At 42.4% G+C, this 22,942-nt stretch overlaps 1 protein-coding gene across 1 annotated transcript in view; it reads right to left on the reverse strand.

The window, feature by feature from the left end:
* OBSCN (obscurin, cytoskeletal calmodulin and titin-interacting RhoGEF) overlaps positions 1-22,942 on the reverse strand; it is a 289,193-nt gene that overhangs the window by 129,455 nt on the left and 136,796 nt on the right. Inside the window, exons 49-65 of the mRNA XM_074946416.1 lie at positions 22,283-22,549; positions 20,670-20,933; positions 19,540-19,803; positions 18,132-18,395; positions 17,505-17,768; positions 16,719-16,982; positions 16,085-16,348; positions 14,145-14,411; positions 13,448-13,711; positions 12,246-12,509; positions 10,348-10,614; positions 8,738-9,004; positions 6,502-6,768; positions 4,822-5,088; positions 3,515-3,781; positions 1,965-2,237; positions 1,126-1,392 (exon numbers count right to left, since the gene is read on the reverse strand). Of these exons, the coding sequence (XP_074802517.1) occupies positions 1,126-1,392; positions 1,965-2,237; positions 3,515-3,781; positions 4,822-5,088; positions 6,502-6,768; positions 8,738-9,004; positions 10,348-10,614; positions 12,246-12,509; positions 13,448-13,711; positions 14,145-14,411; positions 16,085-16,348; positions 16,719-16,982; positions 17,505-17,768; positions 18,132-18,395; positions 19,540-19,803; positions 20,670-20,933; positions 22,283-22,549 (4,521 nt within the window). The remainder of the gene's footprint in view (positions 1-1,125; positions 1,393-1,964; positions 2,238-3,514; positions 3,782-4,821; positions 5,089-6,501; positions 6,769-8,737; positions 9,005-10,347; positions 10,615-12,245; positions 12,510-13,447; positions 13,712-14,144; positions 14,412-16,084; positions 16,349-16,718; positions 16,983-17,504; positions 17,769-18,131; positions 18,396-19,539; positions 19,804-20,669; positions 20,934-22,282; positions 22,550-22,942) is intronic.

A 22,942-nucleotide genomic window follows, 5' to 3' on the forward strand; every position in this document is an offset into this window, starting at 1 on the left:
TATGTGTTACTCACTCTTGGCCCAAAATATTAATAATAATATTGCAATCTGGATATGGAAATTTTCCCACTGAAATATTATTTCTATTTTAAGAAGAGGAAACATTAAGAGTTTAGGTGATTGGCCTTTGTGGCGCTGTAGTTTAGTGGTGGAGACAGGTGGATGAGAATCAGATTATCTGGTTTCTAATCTTCGTCTAACAGTGTTTTACTATGTGAGCATAGACAAGCCATTTAGGCCAGTTCCTTCAAAAGAATTCACTAATCTAGGGTGTCTCAATGTTTGGGTGTCCACTTTAGACACTTTGGGTCTGACTTTCACTAGTGCTGATCTCTAGCATCTCCCATTGACTTCCAGTGTATAGTTAAAGCTATTAACAGTGATCATATCGCTTTTTACATCAGTGTAATTCTATTGACTTCAGTGGAGTTCTTGATTTACGCTGGTGTAAGAGAGAGCAGCATCAGCACCATTATCTTACCTTGCATAATCCTTTTTTTGGTGTATATTGACTAAGGCCAATGCAATAGAGAACTCTGAATGTCAGGACTGAGGTGACAGAATCATCACTGGGCTCAGTAGAGTGTGACGGTAAAATTCTATGGCCAGTGTTATGCAGGAAGTCAGACTAAATGGTCCCTTCTGGCCTTAAAATCTATGAATCTGTGACCAGGGTTGAGGCCCAGAGCTGGACTAGAAGGGGGCCTCTCAAGTCAGGAATGAAGTTCATTGACAGAGATGTACTGGAGTAGTTTGCAAACATTTACTCAGAGTAAAACTAGCTCTGCAGCCAGAACCTACTAGTCCCTCACTTTAAAAGTTATGAGAGTAACCAAATAAGATATGAAAGCGGATGTACATACACAGTAACAAATTTCCATAATTTTTAGTAGATGTTCACAGAGAGAATTCATTATGGGGCCATTACCACTTTCATATGCAACATCCAATGGAAATAACATAACTACTAAAAACAGGGGTCTAGAACCTCAGCAGTATAAATCAGAATAGCTCCCCCGAATTCAAAGGATCAACTCAAGATCTGGCCCAGTGCATCTGATAGAAGTAGGACTGTGCTTGTTAACTAGAACAAATATGTCCTTTAAAAACCATTCAAAAACCTACCTTTGACAGTTAAAGTGGCTGTAGTTTGCTGATTTCTGTTATCACAAGTGTATTTGCCCGAATCTTCTGGCTTTAAATTATAAATCTTTAATGTATGGATTGTCCCCTCTTTCCTGATTTCATATTTGGAGCTTGGAGAAATCACCTGGGAGCCCTTCCGCCACTCCACCGATACATTGGGCTGAGAGACCTCGCACTCCAGAGTGGCTGTAGCATCCTCCTCCAATTCTGTGTTCTTGAGAGTCTCTTTAAAGACTGGAAGCGGTACTGAAATTATAAATATATGGAGGATGGAATTGCAGGAGCTTGTAATTACCCTAGTCTAGTTTTCAAGATTCTGCCTTTGGCAGTACATTGTCAACCACTCAGCTCTGAGCCCCTTACAATGCTATGTCAACATAATAACTGGCGTGCAAATGATGCAACGGAACGTTTAAATACTAAAAAGTGTTTTAACTTCTATGAAGGTTTTGTAAGGCTATTTTTGAAGCAAAAGCCTGCATTTTGGACCTAAGCTACTTGACAACATCTCTTAAAATATCATATTGTAATGAAGCATTGATCAGTATTTTGGCTGGCTCAATGTCATGATTAATAAGTACAGGAAGGGAATACGGTTTGATTTTGCAAGTGCAAATTTCTTTGCAGCTATGAAGGGGCATTCAGGGAGAGAATGGCACTATGAAATGGAGAGAAGAAGGTTCTATCAAAATCCTGATCCTAATCATCCTTGGTAATTTCATTTGATAACAGTAGTGCCATTACTGTATACGGATGACACCTTGAGAAGCTGCACTCTACCCACATCAGCTTCTCACCCAGGCCACGGATCTTGTTACCTTTTACTGTGAGCTCTGCTGTGGACACGTAGGGTCCCACTCTGAAAGTGATGGTACCCGTATCTTGCTGGGTGGTTTTCCTCAGCCTAAGTGTGTGAATCTTGCCTTTTTCAACAGATATCTCGTTCATTTCATTGCTCTGCAGTGCAACATCCTGTAGCTTCCACTCCACATCCCTTGCGTTGTCATGCGAAACCCGGCACTGAAACATAGCATCTTCCTCTTCAAACACCACCACGCTCTTCAGGCCACTGACTATGGTCACATCAGGCTCTACAAATGTTACAATGTCCATTAGTGAAAGAATAAATGGCTGCACATGGACCAAAATTGCAAGAGCAGCTCATCATAATTCTAGAAAACTGTTCTGTTTTATGTGGGTTCTTATAACATGTCCATCACATTGGTATCTGAGTACTTTCCAGGTGCATTAAGTGACATGGCTAACATCTTTCACATGTGGTTCTCTCTCTCTTCCTCTCTCCAAGGATAAAATTGTATGTGTCTCTTTTAAAATAGCGCACCATGTGCTATCATAAAATCATAGGACTGGAAGGGACCTCGAGAGGTCATCTAGTCCAGTCCCCTGCACTCAAGGCAGGACTAAGTATTATCTAGACCAGTGGTTCTCAAAGCCGGTCCACCGCTTGTTCAGGGAAAGCCCCCGGCGGGCCGGACCAGTTTGTTTACCTGCCGCGTCCACAGGTTCGGCCGATGGCGGCTCCCACTGGCCGCGGTTCGCCACTCCAGGGCAATGGGGGCTGCAGGAAGGGCGGCCAGAACATCCCTCGGCCCATGCCGCTTCCCGCAGCCCCCATTGGCCTGGAGCAGCAAACCGCGGCCAGTGGGAGCCGTGATCGGCCGAACCTGCAGACGCGGTTGGTAAACAAACCGGCCCGGCCTGCCAGGGGCTTTCGCTGAACAAGCGGCGGACCGGCTTTGAGAACCACTGATCTAGACCATCCCTGACCGGTGTTTGTCAAACCTGCTCTTAAAAATCCCCAATGATGGAGATTCCACAACCTCCCTAGGCAATTTATTTCAGTGCTTAACCACACTGACAGTTAGGAAGTTTTTCCTTATGTCCAACCTAAACCGCCCTTGCTGCAATTTAAGCCCATTGCTTCTTGTCCTATCCTCCAAGATTAAGAAGAACAATTTTTCTCCCTCCTCCTCATAACAACCTTTTATGTATTTGAAAATGGTTATGTCCCCTCTCAGTCTTCTCTTCTCCAGATTATGTGTTTATATTATTGAAAGCAATGTCACAGAAGCTTGACTTGAACTTGGCATGGAAAGTAGTGAGGTGGGAGGTAGTTTTCAGATACTGTGGGAGTTCGTTCCAAGGTCTTGGATGAACCCACAAGAAAACTCTGTCTCTCGTAGTAACACTTCAGTAACTTCACACTTGCCATACTCTATTACCTTGTGACAACTCTTTTAGTCATCTTTTGAAGATGAAACACTGTATTATATGCAGTAACTATTATGATGTTGTGAAATCTCACCATCTTGTACTGAAAAGCAACCCCACAGTAAAAGGCTCTTACCTTTCACAGTCAGCATTGCAGAGGTCGTCTCATCCCCAGCAATGCAGGAATACTCGCCGGTGTCTTTAGGCTCCAGGTGTTGAATACATAACTCATGAATGGTCCCATCCTGTCTGATTCCATACTTGGAACTTGACTGAAGCACCCTGCCACCTTTCCTCCACTCTACTACAGCATTAGTTATTGTGACCTCACAGCGTAGCTTGACCATTCCTCCCTCTTCCACTTCCTCATTCTTTAGCTGTTGCTTGAACAGAGGTTTAATGGCTGTGGAGTCAAGAACAGTCAATAGACAATCCATTAGCTATGTGCTTATATGTAGAAAGATGAACCCAGCTACAATCCAACACAAGGAGGCAGGCTGCCTGTGGCCTCATGCTGCAGAACAAATATGCATTTAATAATGTCAGAGGTAAATAAACCACTTGTGATCCCAGTATATAAAGAAAGGCAATCTCAGTGCAATTTCCCCCAAGGTTTTATCCCACACAAAGTTCAGCGTTTCTTTATCAGAAGGAGCTCTATTATGAGCCTTCTTGTGATGTAGAAGATAGTGCATCCTAACTCCCAATGCTATTAGCATTCATTCTAAATACAGAGTATACTCTTCTTACTAACACCAGTGTAACTCCATTGACTTCAGTGGAGTTATTCCTGATTTACACCAACTTGAGAAAGAGGAGAATCAGGCCTTAAACACACATTCTGTTGCACCACTATCTTTCCAAAATCCTTAGACTCGCAACAATAATCCCTTGCAGAAGATGTAGCACTATTGTACGAGAACAAATTCCATCCAGCTACTTGGGCAACAGCCACTGAACTGTTGGGAGGGTAGTTAATTACGTGATTAGCCACCCACTTTATTTTTGTTTTGTTTAAATGCTCATGCTTTTCACTGCAGTTTATTAAAGATGAAAATCAGTAGGTAATCAAAGTGCTTCTATAACTTGCTTATGCACGATGATTCTATTACTGCACTGGACTAGAAAATAACCCAAACTACCAGATCCGAAGAATTAACATTTGTTAAAATCGTGGAGTCTTCATCTAGTGTGAATTTTCTTGCAACTGTTAAGGGACACACGGAGGTCACTTATATGCAGTGAATTATGCATCCTAACAGGCATTCTAAAAATGTCCCTCCACAATCCACTTTTGTGCATTCTGATTCGTGATTCTGCATCTGCTTTTCTCTCATTCAACTTATTACTAATCTGTTGTATTCACGAAGAAATTCAGAGTAACTTCTCTAACATGTCACTGATCATGTTTTTAAACTGTGCCCCATTTAGGGTGATGCTAACCATTCACTCTGAGGTTGGCTGTGCTCTGTTGATCTCCAGTATCACAGGTGTAATCCGATGTGTCCTCTGGTTCTGTGTTATGGATCACAAGTTCAGCTACGAGACCATCTAATTTCATTTCATATTTGGCACATGGAAAGAGGTCCATGGTGCCTTTCCTCCATTGCACAGAAGCCGCGGCCTTTGTCAGCTCACACTGGAGTTTTACTGTAGCTCCTTCTTCCACTTCCTTGTCCTTGAGCTCCTTTTTGAAAAGAACTGGGAGGGCTAAAAGGAAATGAAAAAAAACAGGGGCTTTTATTTAACCCCAAATCAAGTACCTGTTAACATAACCAGAATCTGACGTTGTGGGAAAGGTAGCACCTGATTTTTAAAAATACCCCCCAAAGTCACTGTCATAGAACGTATACTGCCAACTTGTACATGACAATGGTAACTGATTCCATTATCTTCAAAAGAGGCTGTCTGCAATTCTGAAGTTTCCTTCAAGTACTCTTTGACCTTACGTCTTCCCTTGGTTGAGTTCTTTGAGCTAAATTAACTTTGAACCAATCCCAGAGATATGTCGGTATTCAGAAATGAATCTTCCTAGGGCCAGACCCTGGGAAAGTCCCACATTGGCCTCATTCCAGTTACTAGATGGAGAACTTTGTTTTTGTTTAATATTGGAGAAGACATCAGTGGTGCATCAAGACAAATGTCCAGTGACATTAAGTTGAATCATTGCAGAGCTTCCCTCTCAAACTCTTCCCAAATGTATGGGTAAGTTACTCATGTTACAAGCAACACTCACGTGCTCTGTGACAGAGCTTCCTCTCTGCCTCTGTGGTTCCCACGCTTCCATTTAGCGGCGGGCTGGGGTATTCCTCTTTTCCCTCAGAATTTTCCCCATGCCCCTGGGTTTACTGTCCACACCCTGTCAGAGCAGGGTCCCTCCCTGATGGGGCAGGGGGAAGGAAGGAGAGCCCCTCAGTCTCTGGTAGCCCCTCTGGTCGTGGTGGCAACAGACCAGACACTCGGTTCAATCTCTCCCCTCTGGCAGGGTCTCTTCCCTCAGACCTCCGGAGCCCAGAAGGGCCATCCACCCTGTTAGGCAGGGATTCTCCCACCCTTCGCCTCTGTACCTGCGTGGCTTCTCTCCTAATGCTTGTCAGCCTCTGCACTGCCCAGCTCTCCAGTAGCTTGCCCTCCCCACTCAGCTCCTATTGCGTGCCCTATCTGGCTGGAGGGAAGGCTTTTAACAGGTTCTGGCAGACCCTTGATAGGCCCCAGATGTCCTAATTAACCTAGAGTAACCCCTGTTCAGCTACCAAGGGAAAAGGGACCTGCTTATCTTGGGGCTAATATATCTGCCTTCCAGCACTCTCCTGTACTGCGGGAAGATCCTACACCTTTCCAGAATCCAATAGGAGCACACTCCTGTAGCTGTCTGGCCTGACCCCGTCCCAGCTCCGACAAACAAATACGTTCTCTTAAAATAAAGTACCATCTCCTCTTCCATACCACTGTTCCCTTCAGGATAATGGTGCCGGGCGACTTTATTTTTAAAGAAAATCAATAAGATTGAAGGGAAAAAATCATTATACCCCAAAATTATATAATTCAATCATGTTACTTTTGTGTGCTGAAGCAAATCAATTGTTTCAGGAGCGAAGTCAGCAAGGGACTCTCATCTCCTACCTTTCACATATAAAGAAGCCTTTGTTTCCTGTTCCCCAATATCACAGCTGTATTCTCCTGTATCTTCGACTTGGAGATTATGTACTAAGAGCTCCACAATGCATTCCCTCTGTTTCATTTCATACTTATTGCTAGGCTGCAGCCCCAGGCCTCCTTTCCTCCATTCCACTGGAACTTTTGGTTTTGACAGCTCACAATGTAATGTGGCTGTACCTCCTTCTTCAGCCTCCTGATTCTGAAGGGGTTGCTTAAATACCATGGGCAGGGCTGTAAAAATTGAGAGGTAAATATTTTAAGTGCATGTTAGTCCCCAGATGAAGATATCTACCAGGGTCCATCAAGAACAAGCTAAACCAGGGTTTCTCTAACACTGGTCTGTGGACCACTTCTTGTCAGTCTGTTCCATGAACCATTTCTGAACCTAGAAACGGTGGTGGGGTGGGGGAAGGATTGTGGCATTAGGAGCAGAGTTTGTTCATGAGTAGATCTGTCTCACAAAGTAGTCCACAAAATGAACAAGTCTGAGAGCCACTGATCTAATCTGATCAGACTTTTCTATGGAAGCATCTCTACAAGAACAGAAGAGGCTGCATTTGAAGAACACAGTATCTGAAAGCAAGGGCTGAAGTGGTAGTGAATTTGTCCTCCTATGTGGTCCCTTTCCCTCCTATCAGGTTTTAAGATTTACAACAGCCTGTTGTGTTTAGCTTAGAGAATCTTCTCCTTTAGACTGTAAACGAATGCATCCGATGAAGTGAGCTGTAGCTCATGAAAGCTTATGCTCAAATAAATTTGTTAGTCTCTAACGTGCCACAAGTCCTCCTTTTCTTTTTGCAGATACAGACGAACACGGCTGCTACTCTGAAACTTGGGACAGAGACTATCTTTTTGTTCTGTGTTTGTACAGCACAAAGCACAGTGGGGTCCTGGTCTGTGACCAGGGCTACAGTAATATAAATAAATAATACTAGCAATAGATAAATTCTCAGCCAATGCATAACAGGCAATGTTAAGTTTCAAAATGTGACAGTGGTTAGTTCAATGGGAGATGAATGTAATACGAATAGAACTGGAGAAAGTTTCAGCTTTCAGAAAGGACCTAGTTTAGTATGACACCGGGGGCTCAGGCAGGCAAGTCGAGCGACACTAATTGCATTCAAACTCTACCGTCAGTGTGCAGCACTGACTACTCAGAACATTTAATAAATATCTGTTTCCTACAACTCTACCTGCCTGTCCTACCACTTATTATTAATGAAAAAATAAAAAGAACAGCTCAAAAAAGAAAAGGGACTTCAGCAACAAATAACTCCTCTTTGGGTTTTTTGTCATCAACACTTAAGTTATACAGTAGCTATAGTCAATATTTGATTGACAGCAAAGTTTCTTTCACCAGATAGAGCTTTTCCCTTCTGGGCAAAATCTTCTTGAGCTGAAAAGGCCAACAATTTTTGCGAATAAATTTTCCTGTCGCCAAAAAAAAAACAGCTGCTCATGATGAAAAGTCAGCTAATTCTGCCACATAAACTGCCTTTCATTTGCATAAAGTAATTTGAAGCAAAATTTAAAAAAAACTTTCACTTTTCACAAACCCATAAACATGGCACTTTTACCCATTTCACTAGTAGTGGTCATTCCCTGCCCTACGGATTCAGACAACATCTGAAGTTGGACCAAATTAATTATGAGTGAAACTCCACGGACTTCAGCTTGGGTTACAAAAATCCACTTGGGAGCATTCAGCGTGAGAAACATTTTAAATATGGGGTCACCCCCACAAACAGCAGTAGCCATAATGCCATTATAGAAGAGCTCACCAAATTCTCATTTGCTGTCAACTTCACTCCACTCAGACGGCTTGGGTGCACCAGTACCTTTATATCACCAGATTGTTTAACTGCTTTGCTGCTGCTTAAACATTTCAGGTATGCCAGGCAACCCCCTCAACCCCAAGACTGGCACATGTGCCAGATCTGTGGGAACAATCCATTCAGATTTCAGTGGAATAGGCAGGAGTGGGTGGGTGAGATTTTGTGGCCTGCGTTGTGCAGGAGGTCGGACTAGATGATCATAATGGTCCCTTCTGACTTTGGTATCTATGAATCTATGAATACACCAAGAGCACAGCAGAACATACACTGGAATAGAGGACCAGCAGCAAGGCAACTAAAGCAAAATTAGAAGGACCTTATTTCATAGCACATTTGCGTAGCAAGTGTTGCAATGTTCTGCCTACCATGTATGGTCACTGCAGCTGTTGTCTGTTGATCCCCAGAGTCACAGGTATATTTTCCTGTATCGTCCAGTTTTAAGTCATGAATGACCAGCTCAGCAATGGGCCCTTGTCGCTTCATCTCATATTTCAGTCCAGGGTAGAGAGTTGTAGCTCCTTTCCTCCACTCTACAGGAGCACTAGGTTTGGTAAGCTCACACTGCAGTGTGACTGTGCCATCTTCTTCTGCCTCCTGATCCCGAAGCTCATGTTTAAAAAGTGCTGGTAGGGCTATGAAATAAAAACATAACGTGCATCATACCACAACTGGGCTTTCTTGGGGGAGAGATAATGTAGAAAGAGTTTGAACTCTGTAACCCTCTACAATGAATTATTTTGGTGTGTCAAGACCTCAGGAATCTACAGTAGTAGATCCCAAAGAGGTAATGTGCATATTTTCAGAACCAGAAGGTATCTATTTCAGGAAGCAGCTCTTGCTATGTATTTTGCTCATTCTTAACATGAACCAGGACCTACAGGGGGCAGGCGGCTTTTATTGATACAAAAGTAACAAATGTGCTGGGTCCGCCCCATGGTCTTGCAAAAGTTCTTGGGGCTCAAGAGTTGATCTGAACATCTGCAATAAGGAGTAAGCATTTCAATATTTTTTCCTAAAGGAGGGTTTTACGGACGAAATTAGAGTTACATGGCCCATCGTGGGGCCTGCACAGGATTCTGTGTTGCAATTCCCTTTTGCTGCATGGCCACTTTGTTAGGCCACTTGGGCTATGCTCTTGTGCTCCCCTTGCGGATTTAATTGTATTCCTGGCCCAAAACTGATGCAAGCTTGTCTGAAACTTGGCCCAGTTTTGCCAAAGAGTCTGTGAAGCTCAGTGAACAATTCAGTTCACCTGGGCTGCATTTTTTGGTTTGTGTGATGTACTCGTACAATGAATTGCTCTAGATCTGTTTAATATCTCCTAAATTGCAAACATGATCCATCACAAAAGAGTGTCCATAATAAAAATTACTATAGTACACCAAGGGTCAATTCAAAGTAAATGGAGGAGAACCTGAGTCACAAACATACATCCCAGGCTTGAAGTACAGAATACAGCACACCAGAAAGGAATATTGGTCAAAGGCTTTGCTCATACTAGTCTTCTTAATGAATCTCATGGTAGCTAGCAAAGGATGCAGGATTCAGCCAAAAATTTGCATAAAACCACACCTCTCACATAACAACAATAAGAAGCAGTATTCCTAAAATAGCAGAAGGGGAAGCAGGGAAATTGCAAGAAGCACTTATATAGGATGCCCAGATAATGTACAGAGATAAAAACATGTCACTTTCAGAATTAAAAAGGATGATGAGTCACATCCTTCTTTCATTTTAGGAGACTTTTAATCCCTTCTCTTAAGACATCTTCTCAGTATAAAATGCATGAGGACTCTAGCACAGTATTATTGAGAGCTATTTTAAACAGAGTCCCCCAGCCTTATAGTTGTTGCGTGCTGGAGCATTACTGTATGAGTACAAGCCTTAATAGCAAGCTTTGCATCCCATGACATTATTTCAATAAGCAAAGCTGGTTTTAAAAATACTTCCGAAATTATTTTCTTTTCCTTTTTACCATGCACTGTTAAGGCAGCTGTGGTCTTCTGGTCTCCACACACACAGGTGTAATCTCCAGCATCCTTCAGATCCAAACCACGGACCACCAGCTCCACAATGCAACCTTCCTGTCTCATTGTGTACTTGTCATTCGGCCTGAGCACTTTGTGACCCTTCTTCCACTCCACTGGGGCAGCAACCTTGGTCAGCTCACAGTGCAGAGTGACTGTTCCACCTTCTGTGGCTTCCTCATTGCACATTTCTTCTTTGAAAGATGGAGGCAGAGCTGAAGGATGCAATATATACAGTGCGTTACAAACTGATGCAATTAGCTGCTGTAGTTGAAAAACAGGAGGTGGAGGGGAAAGCAGAAAAGAGTGAAGGAGGATAGGGCTTGAGAGGAACGGAGAAACAGCAGAGAAGTAAAAAGTGATATTATATCCCAATTGAAATGTATGTCTGAATTCTTGTACTGTTTAGTCTGATTTTACACTTGTGAAACGTCACTGACCTCAATAGATTTACTCCTGACTTACATAACATAAGAACGGCCATACTGTCTTCCAACAGTGGCCAATGCAGGTGCTTAAGAGGGGATGAACAGAAAAGACGATCATTGAGTGATCCATCCCCAGTCATCCACTCCCAGCTTCTGGCAATCAGAGGCTAGGTACATCCAGAATATGGGGTTGCATCCCTGACCATCTTTGCTAATAGCCATTGATGGACCTATCTTTCATGTCAGGAGGGGGAACATTAAGACCATAATCTTTGGTATCCTCCACCTAGATCCGAGACAATTAGCTCTGTAATGGCCCCCTTCTGTTTCATTTTGTATTTCTCACTTACTTTTAGTTCCTTCTGCCCCCTTCTTCTACTCCACTAGAGCTGCTTTGGTCAGCTAACAGTGAGGCATGGTTCCTTGCCTTGGTTTTCTCTTCATTCTTTAGTTCTTCTTTTAAAAATGCATTCAGGGCTGATGGGCTCACCATGAGCAGAGGAGTAATCCAAACTCCACAGAACTTTTAACCCTAACTTGTCCTCCTTCCCCAGGATATGATTTTTCTGTTTATGCATTCCTCATTTATCTGCTTCAGATATCTGTCTTGATACATCTCACCCACCCTCTAAAGATAACAATCCCCTCTAAACAATGTCTGATAACATTTTCATGACTATTGTCTCCGATTAACTACATGGACTAGTATCTCAACTTTCAAGTTGTAATGGCACAGTCTCAAATTGGAAAAGAAACAAAACATTAAAATGTAAAGGTTGGGTCAGACCAAAATTCCAAATTTGAATCCCAATTCCAAACTATGGGCCTAAATCCAAACTCCGTGGATGTGATGTATTTCCCACTTAAACTAGTTTGAAACTGAGGTACTGACTTCAACCATGTGACCCCTGATTTTTATATTAGTGTGAAAACAGAATAAGATCATATCAAGAAATCATCATTATCTCCTCAGAAAATCAGACTTCAAAGCAAAGCCATCTGAATGGACAATGGCTGCAGGAACAGAACCCTAGTGCAAAACAGTTCTTACAGTAGAAGTTCTGATTAAATTATTCTTGTGATCAGAGTAGTATTTATTTCCCTATACAAATAGTAGACAGACAGGAAAAGAAAATGCCAGAAAAGGAAGACAAAAGAATTGTCAGAGTTGTGTTTTAGGAAAGGAAATGGCAGAAATTTGATGTGTTAGATAGTTCATGAGGATGCAGAATGGGATTTTTCTATACAGGTAGCCTCCAGTTTATCAAAGCAAAGGAATGTTATTCTAAAAAAATGGAGCTGCAGTGAATGAAGCAGACGTGACAGATAAAGGAAATGTGGACACAGAGCCAAGTTTTCCTACCAAGGATGCAGGTGATAAGAAAAATTAGACATAGTTCATGACAAAATATTATTACCATGTACTGTTAAAGCAGCCGTGGTCTGATGTTCTCCACACACACAAGTATAATTTCCTGTATCCTTCTGATCTAGATCACGGACAACCAGCTCTGCAATGGCACCTTCCAGTCTCATTTTGTATTTCTCACTTGCTTTGAGTACCTTGTGCCCTTTCTTCCACTGTACTGGAACAGCCTTGGTCAGCTCACAGTGCAGAGTGGCATTTCCACCTTCTTTAGCTTCCACATTCTTTAGTTCTTCTTTAAAAAGTGCTGGCAAGGCTGAGGGATGCAACATGGACAAAGTGGGCATCAAAATTCCAGAGTTTGAACCCTAATTTCTCTTCCTTTCTCATGTTATTTCCATTCAGACATTTCTCATTTATCTTGTTCTAACATCTGCTTTGATATGACTGACACACCAATCCTTAAAAGAAAGCAACTCCTGGTTCTGTTTGACCATGTTTTTACTTACTGTCCCTGATGAATAACCTCACCTCTCACAAGAACATTACAAATGAGATGTAGTGCCTATGTCAATGGAATTGACAACTTACACTGCTAGATGTAATCTTATTCTATCTATATGGACATGATCTCTTGGAGGCTGGTCCACCGATAAGTTTTCAGACAACTTACAAGCTAAAATAATGAAAGAAACTAGACAGCACAACATAAATCACACACTTCTGGTTTTAAATCGAGGTGCATGGGAAAGCCTCTAAAACATGCCCAGAGAATGTTGGCTTCTCACTTATCTCCTCAGGAATCATACCCCAAAATAAAAACACCCACAGGAGACACAAACAAGGTCTATAGAAACAAACCCTAGTGCAAATTTCAGTCAAACCCGCCTCATGCATAACAACTGTTAACTAAGGAAGGAGGACAGGAAAAGAACATGGCCTAGAAAAGAAGTCAGAAGAAAGGAAAAAATCCATGTTTCAGGGAAGGACAGGGAGCATTAGGATGTGGTCGGATAAAGCACAATGAGACAGGATAGGATAGGATCTTTTTGTATAAACAACCTCCATGTCTTCAGAGCCAAGGAATGTTATTCCAAACAAAAGGAGTTGCAGTAAATGAGGTGGAGAGCAGTGAAACAGATTAAGGAAATGTGAACACAGAGCAAGGATTTATTTCCAATTTTGTTGCTAAGGAGGCAGCAGAATAAAACAGAGTAATCACTGATAGTATATTAGCTGACAGTTTATTTTTACCATTTACTGTTAAGGTAGCTGTGGTCTGCTGGTCTCCACACACACAGGTATAATCTCCAGTGTCCTTCATCTCCAGAGTGCAGATAGCCAGCTCTGCAATGGCACCTTCTTGTTTCATTTTGTATTTCTCACTGGCTTTGAGCACTTTGTGCCCTTTCTTCCACTCCACTGGAGCAGCCTTGGTCAGCTCACAGCGCAGAGTGGCTGCTCCGTTTTCTGTAGCTTCCAAGCTCTTCAGTTCTTCTTTGAACAGTGGAGGCAGGGCTGAAGAATACAAAATGAATGGAGAATGCATGAAAGTTCACACTGGCAGCTGGCTGGTGTGTTGGGGAGAAAGTTGAATCCTACAGTATGAAGGCCTGGTCCAATGTCCATAGAATGCAATGGAAAGCCTCCCATTGGCTTCAGTGGGCATTGGACAAGGACCTTAAGAAGGATATAAAGTAAAAGGGAAGGACGAAATGTAGCTAAGAACATTTGCATATAGACAATTCTTTTCCCCATTATAAACCATAGGAAGAGTAATGCAAGCAAATTGCAAGGGCATGTAAAAAGACAAACTAAAACCATGGGAAAAGAACACAACAAGCTAATAAAATCCAGCTAAGGAAGAGCTTGCAATGGAATAATACTGCTGTCATAATAAGACAGTAAATAAAAATGCATACATGTGGTGTCTCATAGCTATTTATTTTACCATGCACTGTTAAGGCGGCTGTGGTCTTCTGGTCTCCACACACACAGGTGTAATCTCCAGCATCCTTCAGATCCAAACCATGGACCACCAGCTCCACAATGCAACCTTCCTGTCTCATTGTGTACTTGTCATTCGGTTTGAGCACTCTGTGCCCCTTCTTCCACTCCACTGGGGCAGCAACCTTGGTCAGCTCACAGTGCAGAGTGACTGTTCCACCTTCTGTGGCTTCCTCATTGCACATTTCTTCTTTGAAAGATGGAGGCAGAGCTGAAGGATGCAATATATACAGTGTGTTACAAACTGATGCAATTATCTGCTGTAGTTGAAAAACAGGAGGTGGAGGGGAAAGCAGAAAAGAGTGAAGGAGGATAGGGCTTGAGAGGAACGGAGAAACAGCAGAGAAGTGAAACGTGATATTATATCCCAGTTGAAATGTATGTCTGAATTCTTGTATTGTTTTGTTTGGTTTTACATTTGTGAAACGTTACTGACCTCAATAATTTTACTCCTGACTTACATAACATAAGAACGGCCATACTGGGTCAGCCCAGTATCCTGTCTTCCAACAAGTGGCCAATGCAGGTGCTTAAGAGGGAATGAACAGAAAAGGCGATCACTGAATGATCCATCCCCAGTCATCCACTCCCAGCTTCTGGCAATCAGAGGCTAGGTACATCCAGAATATGGGGTTGCATCCCTGACCATCTTGGCTAATAGCCATTGATGGACCTATCTTTCATGTCAGCAAGGGGAGCATTAAGACCATAATCTTTGTATCCTCCACCTAGATTGGAGATCATTAGCCGTCTTAATGGCCTCCTTCTGTCTCATTTTGTATTTCTCACTTGCTTTCAATTCCTTCTGCCCCCTTTTTCCACTCCACTAGAGCTGCCTTGGTCAGCTGACTGTGAGGCATGATTCCTTGCTTTGGTTTTCTCTTCATTCTTTAGTTCTTCTTTTAAAAATGCAGTCAGGGCCAATGGGCTCACCATGAGCAGAGAAGTAATCCAAACTTCACAGAACTTTTAACCCTAACTTGTCCTCCTTCCCCAGGATATGACTTTTCTGTTTACGCATTCCTCATTTATCTTCTTCAGATATCTGCCTTGATAGGTCTCACCAATCCTCTAAAGAAAACAATCTCCTCTAAACAATGTCTGATAACATGTTCATGACTATTGTTCCCGATTAACTACATGGGCTAGTATCTCAGCATTACAAATGAGATGTAGTGCCTACATTAATGGAATTGACAATTTACGCTGCTAGATATATTATTATTCTATCTATATGGACATGATCTCTTGGAGGCTGGTCTACCGATAAGTTCTCAGACAACTTACAAGCTAAAATAATGAAAGCAACTAGATGGCAAAACATAAATCACACACTTCTGGTTTTAAATTGAGGTCTATGGGAAAGCCTCAAAAACATGACCAGAGAATGTTGGCTTCTCACTTATCTCCTCAGAAATCATATCCCAAAATAAAAACATCCATATGAGACACAAACAATGGCTACAGGAACAAAACCCTAGTGCTAAACTAATTTTTATGATGCAAATTTCACCCAAATGTGCCTCGTGCATAATGAGTGTTAACTAGGAAAGGAGGACAGGGAAAGAATACTGCCCAGAAAAGGAGGAGTCAGAAGAAAGGAAAAACCCATGCTTTAGGAAAGGACAGGGAGCATTAGGATGTGTCACATAAAACAAGATGGGATAGGATAGGATTTTTTGTATAAACAACCTCCATGTCTTCAGAGCCTAGGAAAGTTATTCCAAACAAAAGGAGTTGCAATGAATGAGGTGGACAGAAGTACAACAGATTAAGGAAATGTGTACACAGAGCAAGGATTCATTTCCAAATTTGTTTCTAAGGAGGCAGCAGAATAAAACAGCATAATCACTGATAGTATATTAGCTGACAGTTTATTTTTACCATTTATTGTTAAGGTAGCTGTGGTCTGCTGGTCTCCACACACACAGGTATAATCTCCAGTGTCCTTCATCTCCAGAGTGCAGATAGCCAGCTCTGCAATGGCACCTTCTTGTCTCATTTTGTATTTCTCACTTGCTTTGAGCACCTTTTGCCCTTTCTTCCACTCCACCTGAGCAGCTTTGGTCAGCTCACCGCGCAGAGTGACAGCTTCACCTTCTGTAGCTTCCTTGTTCCTCAATTTTTTTTTGAAACGTGCAGGTAGAGCTGAGGGCACAATAGACCAGATGTTAACATTTGCAGAAGAATCACAATTGGCTGGGGTCAGCTGATGAAATGGAGGTGGAGGAAAATGAGAAAAATACACAAGATGAAAGAGCTTGAGAAAAACTGAAAGGAACTTCCTTTACTTTCTCCTTGTTGAGGGGTGGGTTGGCAATGCCCAGGAATTCTGACCCAAAGTATTATCCCGTACAAAGAAATGAATAGTAAGTAGGATGGAAGACGCAACAGAGAAATTGCAAATTAATATCGAGTCATTATATGATTCCAGTGTCTGACAGTTTGAGTTTCAGGAGTGATACTAGAAAATTAGTATTCATATTAGTATTGAATATTGACAGGTTTTTTTTTTTACCATGTACTGTTAAAGCAGCTGTTGTCTTCTGATCCCCAGACACACAGGTATAATCTCTAGCATCCTTCAGTTCTACATCATGGATAACCAACTCTGCAATGGCACCCTGCTGTCTCATTTTATATTTGTCACTTGTTTTGACCACAATGTGCCCTATTTTCCACTCCACAGGAGCAGCTTTGGTTAGTTCGCAGCGCAGAGTGACTGATCCGCCTTCTGCAACTTCCTCATTCTTTAGTTCTTGCTTGAAAAGTACAGGCAAGGCTGGGGAATATGAGGTAAACAGACAATGCATTAAAACTGAAAAGTCTGTGGTAAGTGGCTGGTACCATGAACTAATGCTGTAGCCTTTCATCTCTCATAACTTAGGATCAAATCTGGTTAGTTTTGGGATTTGACTCTGGCCAGTCAGATTGTGGTCAATATCATTATGTCCTGGAAAATAAAGTTCATATGACAATCATGGCACAGAGGAAGCTCAACATACAATGGATCAGCTTGGTTTGAGGTGGATTATAAAAAGTGTGTGGGGAAGCGTATATAACATGTGCCCTGCTCCGCATCTACATTCAATCCAGCCAGTCTCCACACTGGGTGATCACGAACATCGAATACTTTTTTAAATTTACCATCTAAGTCATATGGAAACAAGAAGTTCTCCTTCTTCAGCTATACACAAATTAATAAGAGCCCAAGAGAATTAGGTGAATCTTCTGTGGAACAATAATAAGTTTCACAAGAACAAATGGTAGAGTATTAAGCATTAATTTGGAATATATTATTTACCATTTACTATCAACGTAGCTGTGGTCTGCTGGTCGCCACACATGCATGTGTAATCTCCTGCATCCTGCAGACCTAGATCATGGATCTCCAGCTCAGCAGTGACACTATCCTGACTCATGCTGTATTTTTCACTCGCCTTGAGTATCTTGTGCCCTTTCTTCCACTCCACTGAAGCAGGCTTGTTCAGCTCACAATGCAGAGTGGCTGTTTTGCCTTCTGTGACTTCCAAGTTCTTCAGTTCTTCTTTGAAAAGCGCAGGCAGAGCTGAGGATCACAGAATGGATGGACAGTACATTAAACACTGTAAGTGCCAGGTAGCTGGTGTGATTGGGGGAAAATGGACAAAAATTACACTGTAAAGAGGAAACAAGAAAAGCAGCATGAACAAAGGAAGCTGAGAACTCTTTGCAATCAGCTTCCTTTCCTCACAATATATTTCAGGACTGTTAATGCACCGAATGTAATTCCAAGAAATAAGACAAGCGATAAAGAGCAAAGTAACACAAAAATTATAAATACATATAAACAATCAACTACCAAAAAAAAAAAAAAGCCCCAGACACAGATGCAGGTAAAAATTATAGCAGATGGGCTGGTAGGCAATTGAATTTTGATTTTTTGCTTTACCATGCACTATCAAGCCAGCAGCTGTCTTCTGGTCTCCACACACACAGGTATAATCTCCAGCATCCTTCAGTTCTAGATCATGAATAATCAGTTTAACAACAGTGCCCTCCTGTCTCATTTTGTATTTGTCACTCGCTTTGAGCAAACTGTCCCCTTTCATCCACTCTACGTGAGTGGCTTTGGTCAGCGCACAGCGCAGAGTGGCTGTTCCACCTTCTGTAACTTCCTCGTTCTTCAGTTCTTCTTTGAAGAGCGCAGGCAGAGCTGGAGGATGTAAAAGACAGAGCATTAAAATGGAGCTCTGAGCACAATCACCAGAGAATAAGGTGGAAGAAAGGGGGGTAGAAAACATCACAGGCTGGAAGAAGGTGATAAAAAGAGAGAGCTGTCTTAGGGCATGTGATGGGGTATACTCCCCACACTGGTGCTGCAAGAGCTGAACTGGACCAAGTGGGTCCAATCAGCCAGTTAGGCTGCAATCTGGGAGCATTAGGCCTGGGAGGAAAGCCCTAATCAGGGGAATCTCGACTGTGTGGGAATGGGAGGGATTTATAGAAAAACAGGAACTTGGAAGCAGAGGGGGCTGCAGGGAGGTAGTCTGCAGTCACTCCCTGGGAGAAGGGAGGTGTGCTGGGTGGCGGGGGGGTGGGGGGTGGGGATGACAAATACCTGCTGGTTACACACTGGGAGGAAGGAGTTGAGAGGCTGGCAAACCCCAGGGAGTGAGGAGGGCCAGGAGGAAAGGAAGAGGCTCAGGGAAAGGCAGCAAGGTGCAGGAAGGAATCACACCTTGGATGCTGCTTAGAGGGTCCCTGAGCTGGAACCCGGAGTAGAGGGTGGACTTTGGTTCCCCGACCAGCCACAGAGGGAGTGGCACCTGGAGCAGAGAATGGGAGGACTGCCTGAGATTGCTGGTGAGCAGGGACTTTGATACGCATCTCCAGAAGGGAAAAGCACACAGTGACCTGGCCGGACAGCTGAGTCACAAAGCAGAGGCCGCAGTTCCTGGATTCAGAGAGGGACCACAGAGGGAGAAATAGACAGAGTGTAACCCCAACAAGGTGCATGGGCTGCACAGAGCTAATTCCCAGAACAGGCAGGAGGGGGACTGGCCTGCAGTGACCAGAGCACCCTGTCACACGGCCTGATCCCACACTTATTCTGTAATGAGCGGTAACTGGATCAGGCTGTTAACACAGATATTGTATTATGGAGTTGGGGTACCGGGGAGGGAGGCTCAACAAAAAAAAATTAATTACTATGACTCCTATATGCAACAAATATAATAAAGGAAAAAGTATAGAAATGACAAATTACACAAGGACAGATGTTTGAATCCACTGGATGAACCTGAAAATTATTAAAGTTATTAGAAAATTATTAACTTCATTATGATACTTGTAATTACCATGTACTGCTAAGACAGCTGTGCTCTGCTGATCTCCACACACACAGGTATAATCACCAGCATCATTGTCATCTAGATTGTGGATCTCCAGCTCTGCAGTGGTATCCTTCTGCCTCATTTTGTATTTGTCACTTGGCTTGAGCACCTTGTGTCCCTTCTTCCACTCCACTGGCGCAGCCTTGGTCAGCTCACAGCGCAGAGTGGCTGCGCCACCTTCTGTGGCTTCTTCATTTCTTAATTCTTCTTGGAAAAGTACTGGTAGGGCTAAGGAACAAAGCGTGAGGAAACATTCTCACAACCTCCAGAGATGACAAATAAATTAAATTGACGGTCACAACCTTCTGTCCATGTCTAAATATTCTTCCACTCATTATGGAATTGGTCACCTCATAAGAGGTTCAAGACTGGAAGAGCAAATGTCTTGTTGGTCAGGACAATGATGGAAGGAGGAGAGTCAGGCAAGAACAGAGATTCAGGAGATCTGAATTCAGTTCCTGGTTCTAGCACAGAATTTCTTTGTGACCTTGGACAAGTGTCCCATGGACACGATGATAATACTTCCCTACCTGAGAGGGAGATTGTGCAGATAAGCCTGAATAATGTCTCAGATACTGAGGCGACGTGGGCCAAATAAATAGACAAATATGCAGGATGTATTGTTAGAATTGTAAGAAAGACTGCACAGAACCATCGCTTGCTTGCAGTATTACTATCCTGAGCCCTTAAAACTGTCAGCCAAATGTTAAATTATAACCAAAGACCTCTCTTCTCATTTAAGAAATATAAAAATTCCAGCCCCACCTTCTCTCCTGGCTCATTCTGAAACAAGCAACACAAAAACAATGCAAGTAAGTGAAATCCTTCCAGAAGAAGTATAATGTAAGCACGAAACATGCACAGATTAGATGGAAAATAGAAAAACACATAGGGTGTTAAGAGCAAGTACAAGAAGTAGGGCTTCAGTGAGTTAGATGGAGATCAGGAAAAAGGAAGGAAAATGTATTATAGAAGAGTCCGATTATGGTAAGATGAGAATGGGAGCTTAGTGGCTGTCAATATTGAGTTTTCCAAAGGGGATGGTAGAAAAATCACAAGTTTAAAAAAAAAATTCTGATTATTTTTTTTTTTACCATGCACTATCAAAGCTGCCGTTGTCTTCTGGTCTCCACATACACAGGTATAATCGCCAGAGTCCTTGACTTCTACATCATGGATGACTAGTTCTGCAATGGCACCTTCCTGCCTCATGGTATATTTGTCACTTGGTTTGAGTGCCTTGTGCTTCTTTTTCCACTCCACCGAAGCAACCTTGGTCAGCTGACAGTGCAGAGTGGCTCTCCCACCTTCCGTGGCTTCCTCATTTGTCATTTCTTCCTTGAAGCGTGCAGGCAGAGCTGAGGAGTTCAGAATGGACAGAGTACATGAACATTCACATTACGGCAACTACCTGGCACAGATGTCAAACACACTAACCCACAGAATTATCAAATTGTGATCCATGGACCACCAGTGGTCTGCAAAGCCTTCCCTGAAACGGAATTAATCATACTGAGGACCACATAGTGGTGGCTTGGGAGGTTCAGAAAAGACCCTATCCTAAGGCAGATCTCTCTTTTTATAAGGTGCCCCACAGAATGAAACAGCTAGAGAACCATCCTCGTCTTTCAGATCCCCTTCAGGGCAGGGACCTCCTTTTTACTGTATTTGTATCGTGCCTAGAACAAATGATTCCTAAACCTGATTGACGATTCTAGGAGCTATTGTAATACAAATAATAAATAAAATAATAGGGTCACAAATGAAATGGCACTGGCTGACATGTCCTTTCTCATTTAGATGTGTCCTTGCAATATGCCTAGTTCAATATAACACGACTGTCGGTACCTCCCCAAGGAAATTCTTCTTCTTCTTTCGTATGGCTTGGGTAAGTATCAACGATTACAAATTTATATCTAGATTTGATAGCCAGCACATTGCTGCAGCAGTGAGCTGGTGAATGTCCTTCAGGCCCCTGGCAAAAGAACAAAGGAGACATTCAGATATGATGTGCTCCATTGCTTATGCCTGGTGACCACAGTCGCATACAGGTGTTTGCCTCATTTTCCATTTAAAGGGAGTTTTAAAGAGCAAGACAACAACCTTCACACGGTGCTCCTGTTAAGTGTTGGTGGTTTTCGTGCTTTGTGCAAATTCACTAACATACCAGTGTCATCAACTAGCCACTGGATGTCGCATTACCGACCTCCCAGTGAGAGTAGCAACGATTATATTTCCTGCGAAGGAAATTTAATACACTGTTCAAAATTGATAAGGAAATATGTCTCTTGTCATGGTGTTGGCTGTTATCATGATATTCCCCGTTCTTGGAATGTAACATCATAACATTTATCGTGATAAAATTAATGTTACTGTTTTAACACCTACTATTGAACATGAAAATCAGAAGGATTTGCTGTTGAAATTGAGGTGTATTTCCCAACTCTCTGTGGAAATTTCTGCAATGAGTGCATGACCAACATCTGGTCCAAACAATGCCAACAGTCTATTTCTATTTCCGCTAAAATTTTGCTAAATTCATCAGCAATATTTAAGAAAATTATAGCACATGGATTTTAACTTTTTAGATATACAGACTAAATTATCGCAGGCTGAAAGTAGGGCTGTAATCCAGTTGATGATACCATTATTTTTCACAGAACAGATAGTAGAAAATTATGCACTTAATTTGGGATATATTATTTACCATTCACTGTTAAGGCAGCTGTGGTTTTTTGGTCTCCATACGTGCATGTATAATCTCCAGCATCTGTCAGATCTAAATCATGGATCACTAACTCAGCAATGGTGCCTTCCTGTCTCATTCTAAACTTGTCACTTGGTTTCAGCACTTTGGGCCCCTTCTTCCATTCCACTGGGGCAGCGAACTTAGTCAGCTCACAGCACAGAATGGCCGCTTCACCTTCTCTGGCTTCCAAATTCTTCAATTCTTTTTTAAAACGTGGAGGAAGGACTGAGGAGCATAGGATGAACAGAGAGTGCATTAAAATTCAAGAACTAATTGCAGCTGGGTAGCTCCAGGAGATTAGTGTATTAATCTTCAGTCTCTAGTAATTTGGGTTACAACATACAGTATCTAAAAACCAAATTAAAATGATTTCATGGGTCTCATCTGAGTCCTTGGTTGACATTTTTCCAGTGCACGAAGTTCAGTGCATTACAACCAAACTGGCAGTCTGTTCTCTGAGACAGTCAAGCTCAGTGTTAGAACAGCTGCAGTGTAGCAGGTTAGGACTGAGAGGCATCGTCTGACATATACAATAGAAGAAAGCTTGCCCTGAACTTTCAAGAAGGTACGCCTCGTCTACTTGTGCTGTTATTAGGTTAGCATTTAAAACGTATCCAA

The sequence above is a fragment of the Natator depressus genome, chromosome 2 (assembly GCF_965152275.1).
Source record: "Natator depressus isolate rNatDep1 chromosome 2, rNatDep2.hap1, whole genome shotgun sequence".
Classification (NCBI taxonomy): domain Eukaryota; kingdom Metazoa; phylum Chordata; order Testudines; family Cheloniidae; genus Natator; species Natator depressus.